The sequence below is a fragment of the Aristolochia californica genome, unplaced genomic scaffold, assembly GCF_029961685.1.
Source record: "Aristolochia californica isolate CCGP_79_NKW_82.1479 unplaced genomic scaffold, dmAriCali1.0.hap1 SCAF_12, whole genome shotgun sequence".
NCBI classification, from domain to species: domain Eukaryota; kingdom Viridiplantae; phylum Streptophyta; class Magnoliopsida; order Piperales; family Aristolochiaceae; genus Aristolochia; species Aristolochia californica.
Window position 1 is genome coordinate 869,073 of NW_027181793.1, and position 20,446 is coordinate 889,518.

At 36.9% G+C, this 20,446-nt stretch overlaps 1 protein-coding gene across 1 annotated transcript in view; it reads left to right on the top strand.

The window, feature by feature from the left end:
• The first annotated feature begins 3,193 nt into the window (after positions 1-3,193).
• LOC137945481 (alanine--tRNA ligase) overlaps positions 3,194-20,446 on the top strand; it is a 30,104-nt gene continuing 12,851 nt past the window's right edge. The window contains exons 1-12 of the mRNA XM_068791378.1: positions 3,194-3,451; positions 7,166-7,404; positions 7,511-7,651; positions 7,914-8,060; positions 8,216-8,368; positions 8,655-8,784; positions 17,831-17,927; positions 18,010-18,130; positions 19,053-19,112; positions 19,296-19,346; positions 19,450-19,545; positions 19,629-19,730. Of these exons, the coding sequence (XP_068647479.1) occupies positions 3,199-3,451; positions 7,166-7,404; positions 7,511-7,651; positions 7,914-8,060; positions 8,216-8,368; positions 8,655-8,784; positions 17,831-17,927; positions 18,010-18,130; positions 19,053-19,112; positions 19,296-19,346; positions 19,450-19,545; positions 19,629-19,730 (1,590 nt within the window). The 5' untranslated portion in view covers positions 3,194-3,198. The remainder of the gene's footprint in view (positions 3,452-7,165; positions 7,405-7,510; positions 7,652-7,913; positions 8,061-8,215; positions 8,369-8,654; positions 8,785-17,830; positions 17,928-18,009; positions 18,131-19,052; positions 19,113-19,295; positions 19,347-19,449; positions 19,546-19,628; positions 19,731-20,446) is intronic.

The window sequence follows — 20,446 nt, forward strand, 5'->3', positions numbered from 1 at the left end:
ACAAAGGATCCGAGTTAGGAAATAAGGATTCAATTGAAAGAGCCATTACATACAGACAAGGATTCTACCCCATGCTGCACATATGGAAGCTTATGACTATCCATATGCCATTATAGAAGCTATAGGTCTTCAAATTTTGTAAGACCTTCCAAAATGTTCCTCAACACATAGAGAATTAAAAATAATAATTAATTTTTGGTATATTTTTAATGATGTTTTGCTGAGGCTGGGTTCATGGCTAATCTTATGCAATGGATAGTTTTTTGAAATGGGACTTTGTACTATCAATACCCAAGTCTTCTCCAGCTTAAAGAAGCAATTGTCTGCATGAATTTTCAAAGCTCTTTAGTCATTCTCATGCCCATCAAGTTTTTTTTTTTTCAAATTCCAAGAAGGTGGTTTATTTCCAATCTTTTTCCTCAAAGAGCTAAGTATTCTTGTTTCATATTTTCATATACTTATAATATTTGTCATCTGAAAGAAGTTTTTATATATTTTATATTCAACCTCTTGTTGTAAATTTCAAAACTTCTTTCAACTAGTTAAAATTTATAATCACAATTTAGTCCTACTAATATCTTGATAGTTACACCTTGGTATAAGGTGTAACTAAATTGTTTTGTAGGTATGTCTTTCAAGAGGTTTCTTTTGTGCTTAAAATTGTAAAGCAAGTAACCCTTGCAAAAACTATAGATTTTTTGAGTCTAGGTAGTTGTACCTAGAGCTATTGGCTATAAGTTCCAAAGTGTTAGAATAGGTATTGTAATTTGAACCTTTGTGGTTTTATACTGTGAATATTGTTTGGCAAACCATATTGGATATTTTAACTCCAGGGCAAGGGTTCCCTAGGAGTGGAGTAACAATCTGAAATAGTGATTGTAACTTACTATAAAATTTCTTCTATAGTAGATGTTCAAACTGAGTCTAAATTTTAGATAAACCTATCCAACCCCAACCCCCCTAGGTATATTCTTACAAAACCTTTCATCTTTGACTTCAAGTTCTATCATTGGACTTATTGAATCTCCTAAAGACACCTAATGACCTCAATTCTTCCTTTCTTTTGTCTACCTTTCTTGGCCAATATGGCTTCTCTCTAGGTACACTAGCTGGGGCTCTTAATAGTCATGTGATTTGGAGTGATCAAGGATGCCTTAGGAGTTGAAAAATATTTTTATTTAGGGTGAAAATAACTTAAATAGATGAGTTCTTAACATTGAAAAAATAGAGTCATTGATCTCAGAAAAGGGACCTTTTTTCTTTTGAAAATATTGGTGAAATTTCAACTAAAAATCCTGAATAAATGCTCCATATTTTAGTAATGAGCTGCTAATCACATAGATAAGTTACTTCTAAAATTTGGAGACCTATCTTGGTAAAATTGAAGCCTTCAATCTTGTTTTGTAACTTTTCTAGAACTCTTGTTTGGACAACTATGAACCAGTCGAATGGCTAATGGCTAAAATACACTTATATGAAATATAGAAATCCTAATATTGTAGAATATTTGTAACAAAAAATCTATTAGCCAAATTATCATGTGATTACTACTAAGAAATAACAGTATAAGTATGTACATCTAATTTTTAATAATTAACTATTATTTTTATAATCACATATTATCATAAATTTGTGAGTAATTTAAATTTAAAAACTTTTATTTGAAATGAGGTGAAACCTTAGATTATAGCTTATCTTTTTTTTAATCAAAGGTATTTAAATACCTAAGTATTTATTCGATATAAGAATTGTATAATTGTTTTTTAGATATTTTAATAAGGTCGGTATTTTCTGATCAAGCAAATGATGTCAGTGGATTTAGTTAAAGAAGGGGTTAAAATAAATAGTTTTCTCATATCGTGCATTTTATTGAAATGAAATTCAATCAATAGACTTGTTATATATAAAATTTTATAAATGTTCATTTCAAAAAAATTCTTATTCTAATATTAGAGAGTATAATGTAGGCAAATTCAACAATTGAGAAGAGAAGAATTTTCCTCTTGTCTCTTAATTAAGTATGTGGAGAAGAGAGAAACTAAGGAGAAGTTGTCTTTACACTAAATGAGTAAGTTGTCACTAATTATCCATGGGAGTCATATAATAGTGCTCCATATAGTCATAATAATGGGTGTTTCATACTAGGTAGAAATATGTGTCCATTTGGGAAAAACTAAGATGAGGTTGATATGCATGGGACTACATGAGGTTACATGAATGTGTCTTTTCTCTCTCTCCTTTTACATCTTTGACTTCTCTTTTTCAAGGAAGGTGAGGGGTTCTTAACTCTCCTTGACTCTCCAGTTCAAAATTTTGACTTTATTTTCATTTAATTACAATTTTTTAGTTTTTTTTAATTGAACCTGTCGACTTGATCGAGTCAATGAGCAGTTGGTCTTATCCATCATGCTCTTGGTTAAATCATATAACTAAATCGTTAGCAAGTGGGGAATGGAATATGAACATCTTACTTTTATAAAGGGCTCAATACCATTTAGAACTTATAAGATTATGGAGCAATACTTAGCCACTTGTCCTTAGAATATGTTCTAAACAAAAGGATAACAAGCTTTTTGGGAGAATGTTCTTAACTTTTCTTAGCTACCTTGTCCTCTTGTTTATTTAGAATTTTAATTAGAATATATCACCGTATTTCATCGAGCAAAAAACCATACAATATCCATGTTTCTAGGACGGATATCTTATGTTTAATCGAGGTATATTTGCCCAAATCGAGCATCCGCTCAAAAGTGAGTATATGCATTCAAAGTTAGATATATAAGCATAAAAATAAGGTAAGAACTACGATTTTAACGACGCTTTTGGAATTGTAATCGATCAACAACGCCTATATGTTTTGACAACTCAAAAGCATGGAGTGTATGATGAAACTAAATCTAAATTGAAGAAAATGAACTTAGGGCATGTTTAAATGAGAGGGAAGTAGTTCAATAGAAATGAAAGTTATAAGCAACTTCCAATTGGGATGGCTTCATATTGGGTTTTTAAAGACCTATCCTCACCCCATGAAACTATTTGTCCTAGGAACCTGATCTATGCTAAACTCGGGTCAGGTTCCCGGTTCAACTCAATCCGTGGCGACCATTTCATGCGGCCTACTCATCGGACCAGGGACACTCGATCCTCTCTATTTTTCAACATTTTGTTGTCGTTGATGTCTTTGGATATACGAATGACATGAGATGGTGTAGGATAATAAGTAACGCGCCTTTGCTCTCCTCCCTCAGTCTCTGCTCAGCCACCTCGTGTAGGGTTTCCTCGAAGCGCCTATACTCGACGATGCCGGGGCTTGAACCGGAGACGGTGGAGTGGCCCGCCAGCAAGGTAAGGGAGACCTTCATTCGCTTCTTCGAGGGAAAGGACCATGTCAATTGGAAGTCAAGTGCCGTCGTGCCAATCAATGATCCTACTCTTCTCTTTGCAAATGCTGGTAAGGTCTACCTGTTTACTCTGCTTCAGCTCTAATTCATTTGAGTGTTTGTTGTTATTATTACTATTATTATTATTAATTTTTTGTTTTTGTTTTTTTTATTGACTAAGCATAGAATTTTTGAAAGTTTGGTACTTAGTGGCTTGGTTTCGGATTCTAGTTACTTCGCTATTTCGTCACCACTTTTACTATTTATTGGTTGCATATGCTTTTTTCCGGCTTTTTTTTTTTTTTTGCCGACTTCGTAGAAATGTCGAGATTAGTAGTAATACGTTTGTTCTTTATTAAGGGCAATAAGGTTTGCTATCCATCATTTAGGTATTTGGTTGGGTTGGAACTCTCTCTTGTTGTTTCAAATTAGATTGTGCTGAATTTGGCTTCTGTTCTCTTTATTGGTTTGGGCCAACCGCCATATGGGGGGTTTTTAGTGTGAGGTCTCAGGTTTGAGTTTCACTGGGGTATTCAACATTAAAGAAAAACAAGTTTGAGTTCTGTTTTCCTCTATTCATGATAATGAATATCTAGTATTGCTATTGGATGGCTCTTTTGTTATTCGTGCTAGCAGAAACAGCAAATCAATTTTCGAAAGATTCATTGAGATAATCAGAGAGGGGCTACAAAGTGGATGTATGCTTTGGGTACAAGAAGAAAGATCTCAGAAGGCAATCAAGTTGGGAGGACATTTGAACTTTTAAAAAATAAATAAATCAAACCCTAGATAAAGGATGCATGATTCTGAAGCTTTGTGATGATGATACAGGGATTGATTAAGAACAGTCAATCCCCCAAAGAGAACAACAAAGAATAAATTGAGGGTGTGACCCAGCTCATTGTCGTTACTCAGAATGTGAAGGAACTCGTGCTGTAATGATCTTTTTTCTTTCGAATAGTTGCTGTGATGATCTTGAGTTAAGGTTCATCTCCATGGTGAATGAAAGTTCTTCTCCCTGCCAATTTTGAGAAAGATGCAAAATCCAGCTTTTGGTGCTCACATGCCAAGTGAGGATAAAGTAACTAGTTTTATTCACTTTTATGAGGAAACATCAGCTGATGCCCAGCCAATTTGATCTCTAGGTTAGGACTTGCATAATGGGTGTTGGCGTACATCAGCAGTAGTCAAAATCAAATTTGGACCTGAAACTCCTATGGGAAAAACTGCACTTTGATTTTGTATTTTTTCATGGACAACAAGAAATGTTTTTTTTTTATGAAGATGAGGCATTCATTAAGGGGAGAGAACGTTTAAAAGAAGTGGGACTAACCTCTAATATACAAATAAATAATGAAACCCAAGAAACTTTATTTTCATGGAAAAAAAACTAATGTACATCAAATGGAAAGGAACCTGCCACTCTCTATTTCTACATCCAAATTAACCTGCAAGTGCAGAAGCTTATTTCTGCATCCAGGGAGCAGTTTAAGGTCCTGACACTTTCTATTTGGCTGTTCATAAAAAAACTCTGCATTTTTTTGTTAAGAGTGTCCAAACAGCCCTTCAACTAAGAAGGAAGACTGAGTGGTCAAACAGCATAAAGCAATCCATCAAATATTTGGAAAATTGATTTGATTGGCCTCGGTAACTAGAAACTGTATCTATTTTTTCTCTTCTTCTCCTTGTGGGATCTGGCTATAAGCAGTTGTTGTGTTTGTAAAAGACCATTTTATCACTGAACATTTCAGTAACTGCCTAACTCAAAGAAACTAAAGATTTGTTGGGCTGTCAATAAACTAGTTATTTGTAGAAGATAAAGATAGCTAATTTTTTCTTTTATTTTCTTAATTTCGATGAAAAATAACTAAAAATTTATGACCTTAAATGTTATGAAGTAGAGAGACTGAAGAGATCACTAGAGGATCTGCAAATGCAGGTCTTGAATTTCAATGCTGGTACTGCTTTCATTGGCAAAATGGTCCTTGAGAATATTTTCATAGTAGACTTGGAGTTGTGAATCTTCTTTCAGCAGTTGCTTTTAACTTTTAACTCTTCATTCTTTCATTTTTCATATACTTCTATGCTTCTCCCTTAAAATACGATTTGTTGGAGGGCTGGTTACACTCTCTGCCCTTGAATGCACACAGTGCCTTGGTTTTAAAGTTTCGTTAAACTAGCTCCTCTCTATCTGTTTCTATTAGTTAATCAGTGTTTGGAAGAATGCAGCCTTCTATCTAATATGGGCCTTAGTGACGCTGAACCTAGTCCTCTTATTCTCATGGAGGACTAATCTTACAAGCCTATTTTTTAATATGAGCATGATAATTTCAATGGAAATTAGTGACCTCCCTCTCTCTTCAAGCTCCAGTTCAGCAGCATGTATGGACTATCCCTCAAGCTAACCTTCTTCTGACTTTTTGGGTCCCATTGACCCTTGCGATTCTGCTGAAACTCAAATCAGGGCCCTGCTCCTAGGATCAAAACTATATGTGCAGTATTTCTCAGCCTTGGTGGTGATTGATGGGGACTTTTTTGAGTGTGATAAGCTGGATAAAAAAAGAAGGCTCCACCTCTGCTTGTCAGTTCACTTATGTTTATGATGAAATTAAAGACTTATGCACCTTATTAGCTATATCCTGGCAGCACATTCCTGGGCTGCCAATAATGAGTCAGATGAATGGGCTAAGAAGGATGTCTTCTTGCCAGCACTAGTGGAGGGGAACTCTTTCCCCCTGGTCAGCTAATAGCCCTTTATGTGCCCTCTTGATGTAATCGATTTTATTCTCAGCAATACAAGCAACCACCCTCTCCAAAAAAAAAAAAAGTTCAATGTGGACATGTTAGGTGTTTCTCACATGTATGTTATCTGACCTGGAGTGAGCTCACTATTTTGATGTTTGCTGGGTCTGTCATCGCGTGTGGCTCATTGGACAGTGGGCCCACTACTTTAGTATGTTACCCATTAGGTGGCTTAGATGTAATATGTGCAGTCCCTTATTAGAGTTGTTGGCCCTTGAGCTCAAATACATATGACGTATAATAGCCTTTCTATAGGAGTATTTTTGTCATTTTTATGTCTTATGGGAGTTATATACAGATAATGAGTAGAGGGATGAATTCGGTGAAATTTGAAAACTTGGATGTGTATGAAAAAAAAATCATTATTTCCGGGGGTTCCTGTAATGTTTCAAGTTTTTCAAGGATAATTAATGTAATTCACACTTCATAGAAAGAATGGAGTGGTACTGCCTATCAGAAGTTGTGTCCTAAAAAAAGATACCTCAAATGCACATATTGGAACAAAAAGAAAAAAACAAAGCAGCTTACTAAAAGAATGACTCAGGATATGGTCCAAACCTCACAACAAGAGCATCACTATTGTCTAGGTGGCTAAGATCGTTTAAATGATGATTAATCTCTTTGTCTATTCTTGGTCTTGGTCTGTGTTGGAGATCTGGACTGGCAACATTCATTAACCAAGTCATTGATGTTCTTAGAGAAGTCATTGATATTCTTTAGCGAAGTTTTTCCAATAACAGTGCAAAATCCTCTTAATAAAGAAACTATATATTTGTACTTTTGTTTCCTTTCTTTCATGCTGCTCTTCCTTTCTATTTTTCTTATCATATTCATTATTTTTTACTATTATTAATTCTTTTCGGTTCTATATTTTATTGTTTTACTGGATTTGAATTTTTTAAATCGAGTGAATTTACATGACTTTAAAACATCCATATATTTTTTTAATGCAAATTCATCTATGATTTTCTTTTCTTTTCTAGGTATGAACCAGTTTAAGCCAATCTTTTTGGGAACTGTGGATCCAAACACTCCATTGAGTAAACTCACTCGTGCTTGCAACACCCAAAAGTGCATACGTGCTGGTGGAAAACACAATGACCTTGATGATGTGGGGAAAGATACTTACCACCACACCTTTTTTGAGATGCTTGGAAATTGGTCATTTGGAGATTACTTCAAAAGGGAAGCCATAACATGGGCATGGGAACTTCTCACTCAGGTGGACTTAGCAGATTAGAGTTTTTTTTTTCTCTTTTGCCACATGTTTTCTATTTTTGATGGTTTATGTTTTCACTTCTGTTTTTTATTTTTTTTTCAATTGTCAGGTCTACAAATTGCCAACTGGTCGGATTTATGTAACCTATTTTGGTGGTGATGAGAAGTTTGGTCTTGCTGCTGATAGTGAAGCAAGGGATATATGGCTTACCTTCTTGCCACCCGAACGCGTACTCCCATTTGGCTGTAAAGTAAGAATGCTTACATGATTACTTGTAGCTAGTAGGTGCTCGTAAATGGGAACAAATGTATAGTCTTTTGTTCACCTAAAATCATGTCTTGTATCAACAAGTGAGATTTAAATCTAGATGAGTTTTACAACGTTGTATGATGGTTGTCTTTCTCTTTTTCTTTAAGTTATGTGGGATTTCCTTTGCAGTCTGTAACTTAACTAGTTGAAAAGCTAAAAAAACTAGTTAACATTTTTTAAACTTTTTGTTTGACTTTTTTCAGGATAATTTTTGGGAGATGGGTGATACTGGTCCATGCGGGCCCTGTACTGAAATCCATTTTGATAGAATTGGCAACCGGGATGCTGCATCCTTGGTTAATAATGATGATCCTACATGCATTGAAATATGGAACCTTGTGTTTATTCAGGTAGATATGATTCGAACAATCCTTGACCCTCTTTTTTCTATTTTTCTTGGGTAGAACACCAAAAATAGTTGCTTAGTATTAGTTTTTTTTTTGTCATCGGTGTGTTTACTTGTGCTGCAGTTGCATTGACTCATAATTCATGTCTTCTTCTGCAGTTCAATAGGGAAAGTGATGGCTCTTTAAAACCTTTACCTGCAAAGCATGTTGACACTGGCATGGGTTTTGAGCGCCTTACTTCAATCCTCCAGAACAGAATGAGCAATTATGATACAGATGTATTCTTGCCCATATTTGATGCTATTCAACGAGTATGTAAGAGCATATAATATACAAAAGATTTACATGATCATTTTTTATTTTCTGTTTTTAGAATCTTCCATATATCGTTCTCCTTCTCAATTCATATCTGAGGTCCATGGTTGAAAGCTTAGTCACTCTAGTACTCTAATAACTAGTCTATCAGTTGGATGGAGCTTTTCTGAATTTGCCTTGACAAGGTGGTTGCGATTTTGTCATTCAGGACAAAAAGAGGCATATAAATTAAGTTGGATGCAGTTTGTTCATGTGTCGTCTTTCTTGTCAATACATTTGTAGGTTACAGGTGCTCGACCATATTCCGGCCATCTTGGAGCAGATGATGTTGACAAAGTTGATATGGCTTATAGAGTGGTTGCTGACCACATAAGAACTCTATCCTTTGCAATTACTGATGGTTCACGTCCTGGTAAAGCACGTCAACTTGAAATTGTTCACTTGCTCAGCTTACTTTTCTCTACTTTGTTCTCCTTCCTTGAGCTCTGCCTTCTTCTTTTTCCCTCTGTATGAATTGATTGCCTTTGCTGGAACATGTTTCATGAAAATGAAAATTCCCTACAATTTACAGTTTGTCTCTCACAGAAGTTTTAAGAGGAAAAAATGTGGAAGACACTGTAGGGACCTACTTAAAGGAATTATTTTGCTATAGATTAACGTTTCTTCTGTGGTTTTCATTTGTTTTTATTGTTGTTGTTGTGTTTCTGCTGTTTCTGCTGTTGCTTTTGTTAATTTTCTTTCTATCAAATGGTTCCAATACTTATTTGTGTGATTCTTTATGCCTGTATGCAGAATGACTAGGTGAGTCAAGAGCCTTGTTTTCAACGGACAAGCATTAGATCTTTCTAAGTCCAAACCAATGTAGGACTATTCTCCCTCAATAACTTGGACTATATACACTAACCTAACAAATGGATTATCAGTACAGCCCCATATGCGACTTCTTATTGAGCAATTGTCCTTCTTACATCTAAGGCTAAACAAACACCTTGGCTCAAAAAGTAGATTTCTCTCGCTCATGGGCAGTAGAGAACACGCTCAGAGGCTATTCAACAAAAAACATATGAGCTTGGATGTGCTCTATTATCTTATTAAACTTGGGCTTATTACTCTCTATTCAACAAAAATGTATGAGCCAAAGAAACTTGTTTCCAACTAATAAACCTAGGGTCTTTCTTAGCCCAAACAAATATGAGATTATCATTCGTTACAATTCTCATTTTCTAACTACTAGCTTGTGAAGATCAAAAAATAAAATAAAATCTTGGATAACATAGAGGGATCTCTAGAAGATGGCAACTCGGGCGACTGCGACTTGAGTGACGAGGACATTAGGGAAGACCACGTCCGCAATGGTCGCTGCGATCGTGGTGGCCAATGTTGACGGCGTTTGTCCCCCACTTGTCGACGGAGCAATCGCCAATCTACGACAAGGCAATCTTGCGTTTGCTGTGGAGCCAAGACCCCTGACTTCGACTAGCAGCAGATTAACTATCTATTTGATGACAAGGAGAACAATTTTTTCAACTGGGACCCCAAGGATAGAGGACAACGATGACACTCAAGGTAATTGGACCAAGATATCCAGAAGACGAAGATTACCACCCAAGACGGCGTGCTTCCGTTTCACTTTCAAAAAAACTTCCACTGTTTTGGAGAAGCTCAATTGTGCCTTTGGGGTCGTAATCCTCATCACAATTTCCAATGGCACAGACACTCCATTTGCATTGTGGTTGCCGCGATCAATGCCTTCTGTCGTAAATTTGAGAGGGCGACCTTAGACTCGGACACATTGAACAAGACACTGGAGTTATGGACTAGAAGTTTTGTAGTTTACATCTCTGTGGCTACCTTCCTTGGCCAGAGAGAATGCAAAATCGTTAAGCACCGTGGCAACCTCATGATGGCACGCATTTATGTCCCGAAGCTGACCCACACCGATTTCGGTTGGAAGATATTCCATGAATGCCTGCTATCAAAAAAAGTCTTTCACCAACACTGCCATTTCCTTAGGCAAACCTCCCAAAAGTAAGCTCACTCTCGCCCTTTCCGCCACTCCTGCCCCTACCTACCCACATTCAAAGCCCCATCCTACCCCTGCCATCAACTTCCTTGCCAGCATCATCCCTCCCGAATCCCGAGCCGCTACCTCCACTGAGTCAGCAAACAACACCCTGATCCTCCACCCCAACTAGCTGAGCCCGAACTTTTCCACAACATAATTTCCCTCCCCTTCAGTTTTCTTCTTGATGGCTGATCTGCTATAGGGTGATCCATCGTCATTACCACTGCTCCTCTAATCAGCAAACACACAATCACCAGCTGGTTCGCCTCCCAATTCCAGCTCAACTACACAAAACATATCTCCCACCTTGAACCTCACTAGTGGCTAGTTCACCTCTGCTCAACCTCTGACAATGCCTTTGCCCTTTCATTCAATGCTTGCCCCAATTCCGGCGTCATAGGCATCAACGAATGGTTTCCTTCACCCCCTTCCAGTTCTTTCGGACAATGGCTATCCATTCGTGGCCTTCCGGTGGAGCTTTGTCAATGCAGAGTCTGCACTTGCATCATCGCTGTGTTTGGAACACTCATCTCCTTGGACTAGGACACTGAACACTGGCATTGTCTAGATGTGGCTCGTCTCCTCGTCAACCCCCATCGCATTTGCCGGGGACTTCAGTTTCTTTGCCTTGCCACTTGGCTCTGAAGGTACCCAAAGTTCTTTGTAGCTTTAGTGAACCAATCCCATGCTTTAGGAGATTATTTAAGACCATAGAGTGACCTCATGAGTTTAGAGACTTAGTTTGCACCAAGTAAGCCTTCAAATCCTAGAGGTAGATGGATCACGTCCTTTTCCAATTTACCATTGAGGAAAACATTCTTCACATCCAACTGTTGCAATGCTAGTCCATAATAGCTGCAAGAGACAACAAGATTCTGACACTTCATTTTTGGAACAAGAGTAAATGACTCTTGATAATCTATGCATACGTCTAAGTATATCCCTTTGCTACCAGTCTTACTTTATACCTTTCTACTGACCCATCAATCTTATATTTCACCGTGAATACCCACTAACAACCAACTAGACTTTTTCCTTTGGGAAGACATACCAATTCCCAAGTTTGATTATTCTCCAATGCTTTCATCTCCTCAAGAACCTCTTTCCACTCAGGAATAACAACTTCCTATATAGACTTAGGAATTTTTATTTTTTACAAGTTAGAAACAAAGGCTCTAAAGCCCGAGGACAATCTAGGACACAAAATGAGATATAGGATGATTTGTGGACGACCATGCCTTTTCTATGAGCAACGGGGACATTAAGATCTTGAAAATCACAAGATTCTGGATATAAGAAAGAATTTGAATTACTTGATGTGTTTGGAATTGAATTTTGACAATCTATTTGTGGGGTTGCTTCACATTGTCGGTTATACCTCCTCGTATAGCAACTTTGTGTTTTTCTTAGGTAGTATTTCTCCTCCTAAGTTAGATTTTTCAATTTTTGGCACATAGACTTGTGTTCAAGAAGGGAATCTGTGGTCGGAAAAATCTGCGGTTGAGGAGACAAAGTGTTTATCTCTGGACAAGAGGTAACCTAAGAGATAGGCAAGGTTCTCCCCTTGAAGATAAGTGTGGAGGAAAAAAGATTTATCTTCAAAGAAAGTAACATCCATACTCACATAGACATGGTTGGTGGTAGGATCAAAACACTTATATCCCTTTTGAGTTGGTGAATATCCAAGAAAGAACACATTTATGAGCTCTCGGGTCACGTTTACTACGAGTATGATTGTGAATAGGAACAAACACAACAAAACCCTAACACCTTGGGAGATAGATCATTGAAGAATTGTGCATGGGGATAGGTCTCCAACAGAATGTTGAGAGGTTTTTGAAACTGACATACGTGGGATGGGCATTCCGTTGATGAGGTAAGATGTTGTTAGAATGGTTTCTCCTCAGAAGTGTTTATGAAAACAGTGGTAAACATAGTTGCCCGAGCTACCTTTAAAAGGTGTCCGTTCTTGCATTTAACAACACGATTTTATTGAGGTGTGTTGACACAAGTTGTTTGGTGGACAACACCATTTTTCATGAGAAATTGACCAAGAATGGAACTGAAGTACTCTTTACCATTATCCATTCTAAAGATTTGAATTTTGGTATGGAATTGGCTTTCAATCATAAGATAGAAGTTTTGAAACACCTTGGTGGCCTCAGTTTTTTTTCCAAAAGATATAGCTAACAAACCTGAGTATGATCATCTATAAATGTAATTAACCACTGTGTCCCCGTTATATTTTTCTCTCTCGATGGCCTCCAAATGTCACTTATGTATGAGAGAAAAAAGGTTGAGATTGTTGGTAGGCTGAGGATGAAAGCTGGTACGGTGATGTAATGCAAATTGACAAATTTCACATTGGAAAAGAGAAATGTTTTTATTTTTGAAAAGTGAAGGAAATACCTTACTCAAATATAAGAAATTTGAATGGCCTAGTCTATAGTGCCATACTATTATTTCATCTTTAACTGAAATAGAAAATAAACTTCTTGAAATTTGAACTTGTCTAACCATGAATGCACTTCTGTCAAAGTAATAGAGTTGATCAACCTCTCTAGCATTGCCAATCATCTTCCCTGAATACATATCCTGAGATTCACATCGAGATTGAGTGAACTTAGCAAGACAATTTGTCTTACATGTTCCTAACTTGTCTTGTATCTTTTGTCCATCAGCAAACTCACTAAAGAACAATAGAACTTTTCGCTGTAACAGGAGATAAAGATCCATCTGCAATACACACTTTTTGAGCAAGTGAACTAGTAGTAGAGGTATCGAGATTAGATTTGGACTGATTCATTAGTCCATACAGATGCTCTGACTGCTCCTTATTGAATAAAAGTGTCTCAGAGCTATTGGGATGAACGACTCCCTGACTATGTATTTGCTTGTGTACCTCAATGATTTTTGTTCTTCCTGTTGTGAGGTTTGCCATGTAACTTCCAGCATGATTCCCTGGTATGTCTGTGCTTATTACAATAGTCACACCGCCTTTTATCTTCCTGACTTTCTGCCCCTCGAACAAGAGTAATAACTTCAATAAGATCAGGAAAAGGTTCTTTACCAAGAACACAATCACATACCTGGTCGAATTTAGGATTGAGTCCCAACAAGAATTGGAACACTCTCTTCCTCTCCATCATGTCTTTTACTTTTTCCACATCTGCAATAGATTCCATTTCCACATGCTGATACATATCTATCTCTATAAACAACCCTCACAATTTGTTATAGTAGTCTATAACACTTGAGGATCTGGAAGTTTCATACACGGTGGTAGAGAAGCTTGCAAGGAAAGAGAAACCTGTCATTGCACCTTTCTACACATACAAGTTTGGTGATGAAGGCCGGTGAAAGGATTTTGACAAATATCGAGCCTAGTAAAGGGATAAAAAAAACTTTCTGGTAATGAAGACCTTAAACAATGGTGATTGATGACAATGAAGGCTGGTGAAATTTAAGAATTTAGATCCTAGACTCTGATACCTTGAAGAAAATGAAGAATAAAAACTTCTTTTTCAATTTTCATTTCATCACAACTACAATGTCTACAACATATACAATACAAGAGAATGAATCCGGACATACTTTAACATACAATGAATCTAGACAATAAGAGAATGAATCTTGACATATTTCAATAGACAATGTATTTGGACAATAAGAGAATAAATCTGGACATTTCAACATTTTCAAAAACGCTAGAGTTAATTATTGATTATTAGGGTGTAAAGGTAACTTTGGAGATATTGTAGGGGCATGTGGGCATTAGTTTGATGACCTGAAACGTCTAGGTTTTTATGCCATTTCTTGGAATTAATTATTGATTATTGAGATATAAAAGTAACTTTGGATAGATTGTAGGGGTATGTGGGCATTAGTTTGATGACCGTGAGTGTCTAGGTTTTTATGCCATGTCTTAGGGATACTCTAGTTGTATATCCTTGTTGAAAATAACACATATTTCTTAGACATGGAAACTTAGTTTGACTTCACTTTCTACCAATCCAAGTTAACTTGGAAATAGGTGAGTTTTGATTGAGTATCATAATGAAGGCTTCTACCATGGTTCGATTGCCTAAAAGGTCAGGATGGCTCAGCCCCATCTCCCCTGATCCTACACAAGACATTGCCCTCCTTCAATATGCGGACGACATCATCTTCTTCTGTGAAGGCTCTTTAAATCAAATTCACAACATTAAAGCCCTGCTTAACCTATTTGAAATCTCATCCGGCCAGAAAGTCAGTTGGTCAAAATCATCTATTACTGGATTTAACATTGAACCAAATTTGTTAAACTCCATTGCAAGCTATCTTGGATGCAAAATTGAGATGTCTGCATGCAACTATCTGGGGCTCCCCCTAACCCTTTGATTACCATCCAAATATTCTTGGCACCCAGTCATTGAGAGATTGGAAGGGCGCTTGGCTTCCTGGAGAGGGAAATTCCTTTCCAAAGCTAGAAAACTGGTTCTAATTAAATCTTGCCTACATGGAATACCCAACTACTATCTGTCCATGTTCCAATGTCCTGCTTCTATCAGAGGCAGAATCAAGCTACTTAAAAGAAGATTTTTGTGGGGAGGGCCAAATGGTGAAAAAAAAATATGACTTAGTAAAATGGGAAGAGGTTTGCAAACCAAAATTCTTTGGAGGACTTGGTACTTGTGATACTGCCACTACTAATTCTGCTTTTCTCCTTAAATGGATCTGGAAATTCAACCTCTACCTTGACCTAATCTAAAGAGCTTTAATAGCTACAAAAGCTAACAAGCATTTGGGTTGGTGGACGGAGGGGGGAAGGTACTCTTGTCTCTCCCCTGCTTGGAAAAACATTGTCCTACTTCTCCTTGATTTCAAGAAAGCAGTCAAATGCTATGTCGGCAATGGAACCTCAACAAAATTTTGGTCCGATTGGTGGACTGGCCATTCCAGCCTCAAAATCAGCAATGAATCTATCTCTATCCTTGCCAGAAATATTGATGCCTCTATCTCAGATATGTAGTCTGAAATTGGGGGATGGAATTTAAACCTCAGAAGACATCTTTCGGATTCTGAAACCATTCTGGCTTCCAATCTCCTATCAAGCCTACCCTCAATAAAATCCAGTAACAAACAAGATACTTTGATTTGGACACCTTGTACAAAAAGGGTCCTTCTCCACTGCTTCAGCATACAACTTCCTCTGTAACACATGAAATCACCCTGCGGCCACTGCTTGGAACCTCTTTGCCCCGCCGTATGCAAAAATTTTCATCTGGACCGCCTGCAGGAATGAAATCCTCACATCTGATTATTAAATCCGGCGGGGTACCCCAGTCTCAGACCCCATGTGCCCTTTTTGTAAAAATGCTCCAGAAACAACCAATCACATTCTCCTATCCGACCATACGCCCACTCTATTTGGACCTCTCTTTTAAACAAAATCAAGCTTCAGTACTGCATTGGATCAAATTTGTCATCCAATATCCTCTCACTCATTGACACTACACTCCCAAAGCTAGGAAAGATGATTCTCTCTTGTTGCATTGGGCATATCCTAACTATGGAAAGAAAGAAATAGGTGGAAATTCAAATTCAAATCTTCCTCCACTGAAATTCTGAATGATTATATTACGGGCCAAGTATCTATTTGGCTTCTAAACCGAAAAGAATTCAGAAACTTCAGCAGCTCGAACTTTAGAGGAAATTGGCAGTTGGTTGCTGGGCTGTCTCAGCCCTCTCGCCCCCGATCATGGCTATCTGTGCCCCCCCACAATTGAGCACTTCAAGCTTAACTTCAATGGGAGCACTCTTGGTTGCCATGGTTCTGCAGGATATGGAGGAGTTATCCATGATGGTAACGGTGATCACTTCTTCTCTTTCGCGGACCCTCTTGGTATCTCCGACTCCACAACAACAGAACTTTTGGGATTGCTGAACGGAAGTCAAATTTTTTCTATCCGGCTCACGGGCCTACTTTGCATCAAAGGCGACTCAAAGGTCGTCATTAACTGGTGTGCAAACTCCATCAGACCTCTATGTCGTCACTGAGACATGTACTTAAAAATTTGTAATTTAATTTCCCTTTTGAATTGTACTTGGAAGCACATTCCTCATTCTGCTAATCATTTGGCAGATATTCATGCTAAGGCGGGCATTTCACTCCAACACCTCGTTGTGGAGGAAGACCCTCTCTCCTAGGTTTGATTTGTACTTCTCTCTTCTTTTTAATAGTCTATACACACATTTAAAAAAATAATAATAATGAAGGCTTGTATAGACCTCCAAATTTATTGAAACTATTTTGATAGTATAAAAGTTAAATGACATTATATGGTATAAAAAAAGCAAAGTAATCATCAAAATTGTGGTTGGGCCTTTGGTTCAATGGCCACGTGGGAGGGAGATTTCTAGTGTGAGATTTTGGGTTCAAGTCTAGCTAGGAGAGGGGTGTAGTGTACATGAACCAATATGAAGAAAAGCAGAAATCTTAATATCAATAAGTATATTTATATAATAAGTCAAGGCCCTTTTGTCTTTTTATTTTAGAGAATTTTTTTGTTGGAAACTGAAGTTTTATATTTATTTTAATTTCTTAAATGGTATTCTGAAAAAAGAGAACAATTTAAGTTTAAATGATGCTAGGAATGTAATAAGGCCGTTTGGTCTAGTGGTATTCTCTTTATATCTTGTGCGTCAGGTCGCGAGTTCAAATCGTGCCACACCCCTCTCAATTTTTTTTTTTTTTTTTTTTTTTGTAACATCTGTAGAAATTAGAAATAGAATAATTAATTTGGTTTCTTCTTCATCTCTCATTCATAATACATATCATAAAAAAATAACATAAATATTTTATGACTTTGTGAAATAGGAATATTTATAATGATTTTTTGTTATAACAATTTAGTTTTAAATTAATATTGTTTGTTATAATGGAAGTGAAATAAGAAACAAAAGGTTATGGAATTTAGTATTAATGAAGTGGATAATGTAAGGAGAAATTTATAAAGTGTAAGATTAACTGTTAGATATTTATGTTATTTTTATGTTCCACAAAAGTCAGCTGTGACTTCAAAACTTTGTGGCTACCTATTAGAACAAATGGAAAGACTCACTGACCTGGTTAGTTTTACTTGGTTTGGCTGTGCTTTTACCCAAATTCAAGGTCATTGAGTGTGTACTTGCTGTACGGAGTTTTATATAATTCATTTGGTTTGTAACAATTTGAGTTAACTGATACGAATTTGACCAAGTTTGACTGAGTTTTGTCTTGATTCACTTTTTTTAATTTGACCAAGCTTGACTGAGTTCTAAAACAATCTTGATTCACTTTTATTCCTCTTTTTGTTGCCTCATTAGACATTTCTCTTGTAGCTACATACTAATCTATTCTTGACATCAACAGGCAATGAGGGACGGGAATATGTTCTTAGACGTATCCTTCGAAGAGCTGTCCGATATGGCAGGGAAGTTCTAAAAGCTCAAGAAGGCTTTTTCAGTGGGTAAGGCCAGTAGATTACAAACATGTTCAAAAAATAGAGTGAGCTATTGGATCTATAATTCTTGTTTCATTTGTTCCTCAAGGTTGGTGAGTGTTGTTGTGGAAGTGATGGGAGATATCTTTCCTGAGCTGAAACAACATGAGGAGAATATCAAGAACATCATAGCTGAGGAGGAAATTAGTTTTGGGAGGACATTAGTTAAGGTGACAATCTCAGTTCAATGTTATTAGATTTTTTTTTTTTTTTTGGAATGTTCTAAAAATATGGTCTTTTTGAGAGAACATCAGGTAAGGTTTTCAGATTTTTTTAATGTTGAGTTAAAATTATATTTCCTTCTCATCAGTATATGTATTGTCTTTTTTTTTTAATCTGTTTAGTTTTTTGTCTTCGTTGTGTCTTGTATTCTTTTCTCTCTGTAATGAAATCTAGCGCATTGTTGTAAAAACTGCACCTGGCTGGCTGTTGAACTGGGTCGAGCTAAACGAGTCCTCTTTGGCTCTTAGAAAATTGAAACATGTTTTCTATAGGAAAACTAAGCCTGTTTTCATGATTAAACAGCCCAACCAGCTGGCCTGTTAGAAGTGAAGAAACAGGTCTTGTCATAACTTTTTGGTGGGTGACTTCAACATTTATCACAAAAAAGAGTTTCTTCTTCATTCTTGTAAAGCATCTTTTTTTACTGATATATATTGCCATCAGCACTCTCTGTTACTGCATATAATCAAGAAGTCGAGGGTTTCCTTACTGAGACCCTAAAGGACAAGTATAAAAGAGGCAAGAGCTAAGACAGCTGTTGGAATTCTTATTCTTTTGCCAAGGACCATTCCCTCGTTGTAAGGGAGGCCTCTTCGTAGTGTTTTGTTGCTGTTTTGCCTTTGGTCTTTAATGAATCACACCTTTTCTCAAAAAAAAAAAAAAAAAAGTTGTTGTACACCTTCATACACTGCATTTTTCTTCTTCTTCAAGTCATACTCTGCTGGTTCTTGACTTTAGGTTTTATAACATTGGCTTTTTCTGAATCCATCATATTACATTGAAGGCAATTTCTATTATGCAAGTTTTCCTGCGGGTGCTGTGTTTTTCTATTTTGATGTTGAAGTTGTCTATCTGTGAACTTATCTCCAGGGACTTGAAAGGTTTAAGAAGGCTGCTCAGGAGGTCAAGGGAAACATATTTAGTGGACAGGCAATTTTCGTTCTTTCTTTATATATATTATTTATATACCTCTGTTCATTTATGCCTGCATTGCTTGCTATTTCATTGAATCAACATTTGCTATTGGATTTTTCTGGGACTGTTAATGTTGCTTGATTTTTTGCTATTAGATCTTGTTTGAGATGATTCTTGTGAACTGAATTATAATTGCAGGATGCATTTGTGCTGTGGGACACTTTTGGCTTTCCTGTAGATCTGACTCAGGTTTGCTGATCATGGCACTCTTTGGTTTTATCTTTCATTAAAGTCCAAATTTTCCGTGTGAGGCTTCTGAACCTGTAATTCTTAACGGTGTATTGGCTATCAGTTGATGGCAGAAGAAAGAGGTCTAACTGTTGACTTGGAAGGATTCAATGTTGCTATGAACGAAGCAAGGGAAAAATCCAGAAATGCTGGAAATAAGGTATTCAGTTGTTTTCTTTGCTTGTTATTCTTTTCACATTCTCTATTTGTGGAAAATTTATTTTGATCTATTCCTGGTTTCAGGATGATAAAGAAAGTATTGAGTTGAAAGCTGAGGAAACATCTGAGCTGCACAAGAGGGGAGTAGTTCCCACGGATGATGCAAGCAAGTTTATTTGGTATCAGGTTATTTTCTTTTCTTTCCTTCCTTGTTCACATTGGGTTGCTGAATTAAACTTTCGGAATTCTTTTCAGGAATGCATTTGAGATTATTATGGTGTTGGCTTATTAAATTTGTGACATAAATGATAAGTGATAATTGGAAGAGGAAATTGGTTAGAGAAGATTTCACAATTATTATTAAGGGTTATTTGTGAAAGCTTCCATATTAGTAGCAAGGAATTAACATTACGTGAGTCTCAAATAATAATTATTTTACTTTATTTTTTTCCAGGTTTTTTCAACTTTTTATCTTTGTGAAGTTGGGTCCAAAACCTATCCCAAAATCACTAGCTAACTTAGGAAACTTCTTTTCCAACTAATAAACTCAAGATCTTTGTTCTCACTAATCTATGTGGGACTATTCCTTAACACTCCCCCTCATGTGTAGGCCCTTTTCTGTGGCTTTATATGTGAATAGTTTGGGTGGAGGCCCACATATGAGTACCTGCTCTGATACCATGTAAAGTTGGGTCCAACGCCCATCCCAAAATGACTTGCCAACTTAGGAAGCCTTTTTCCCAACATAACAATCTTCAAACATACTTCCCTCTCACGTTGAGTTTCTGATTTCTCAATGGCATTGTTTACTTGTGCTCCACCTCATCCTTCCCCCCATGGCGTTATTGGCAGATTTTTCTTGATATTTTGGACGTTGTATCCACCATTTCTTGTACTTGGTC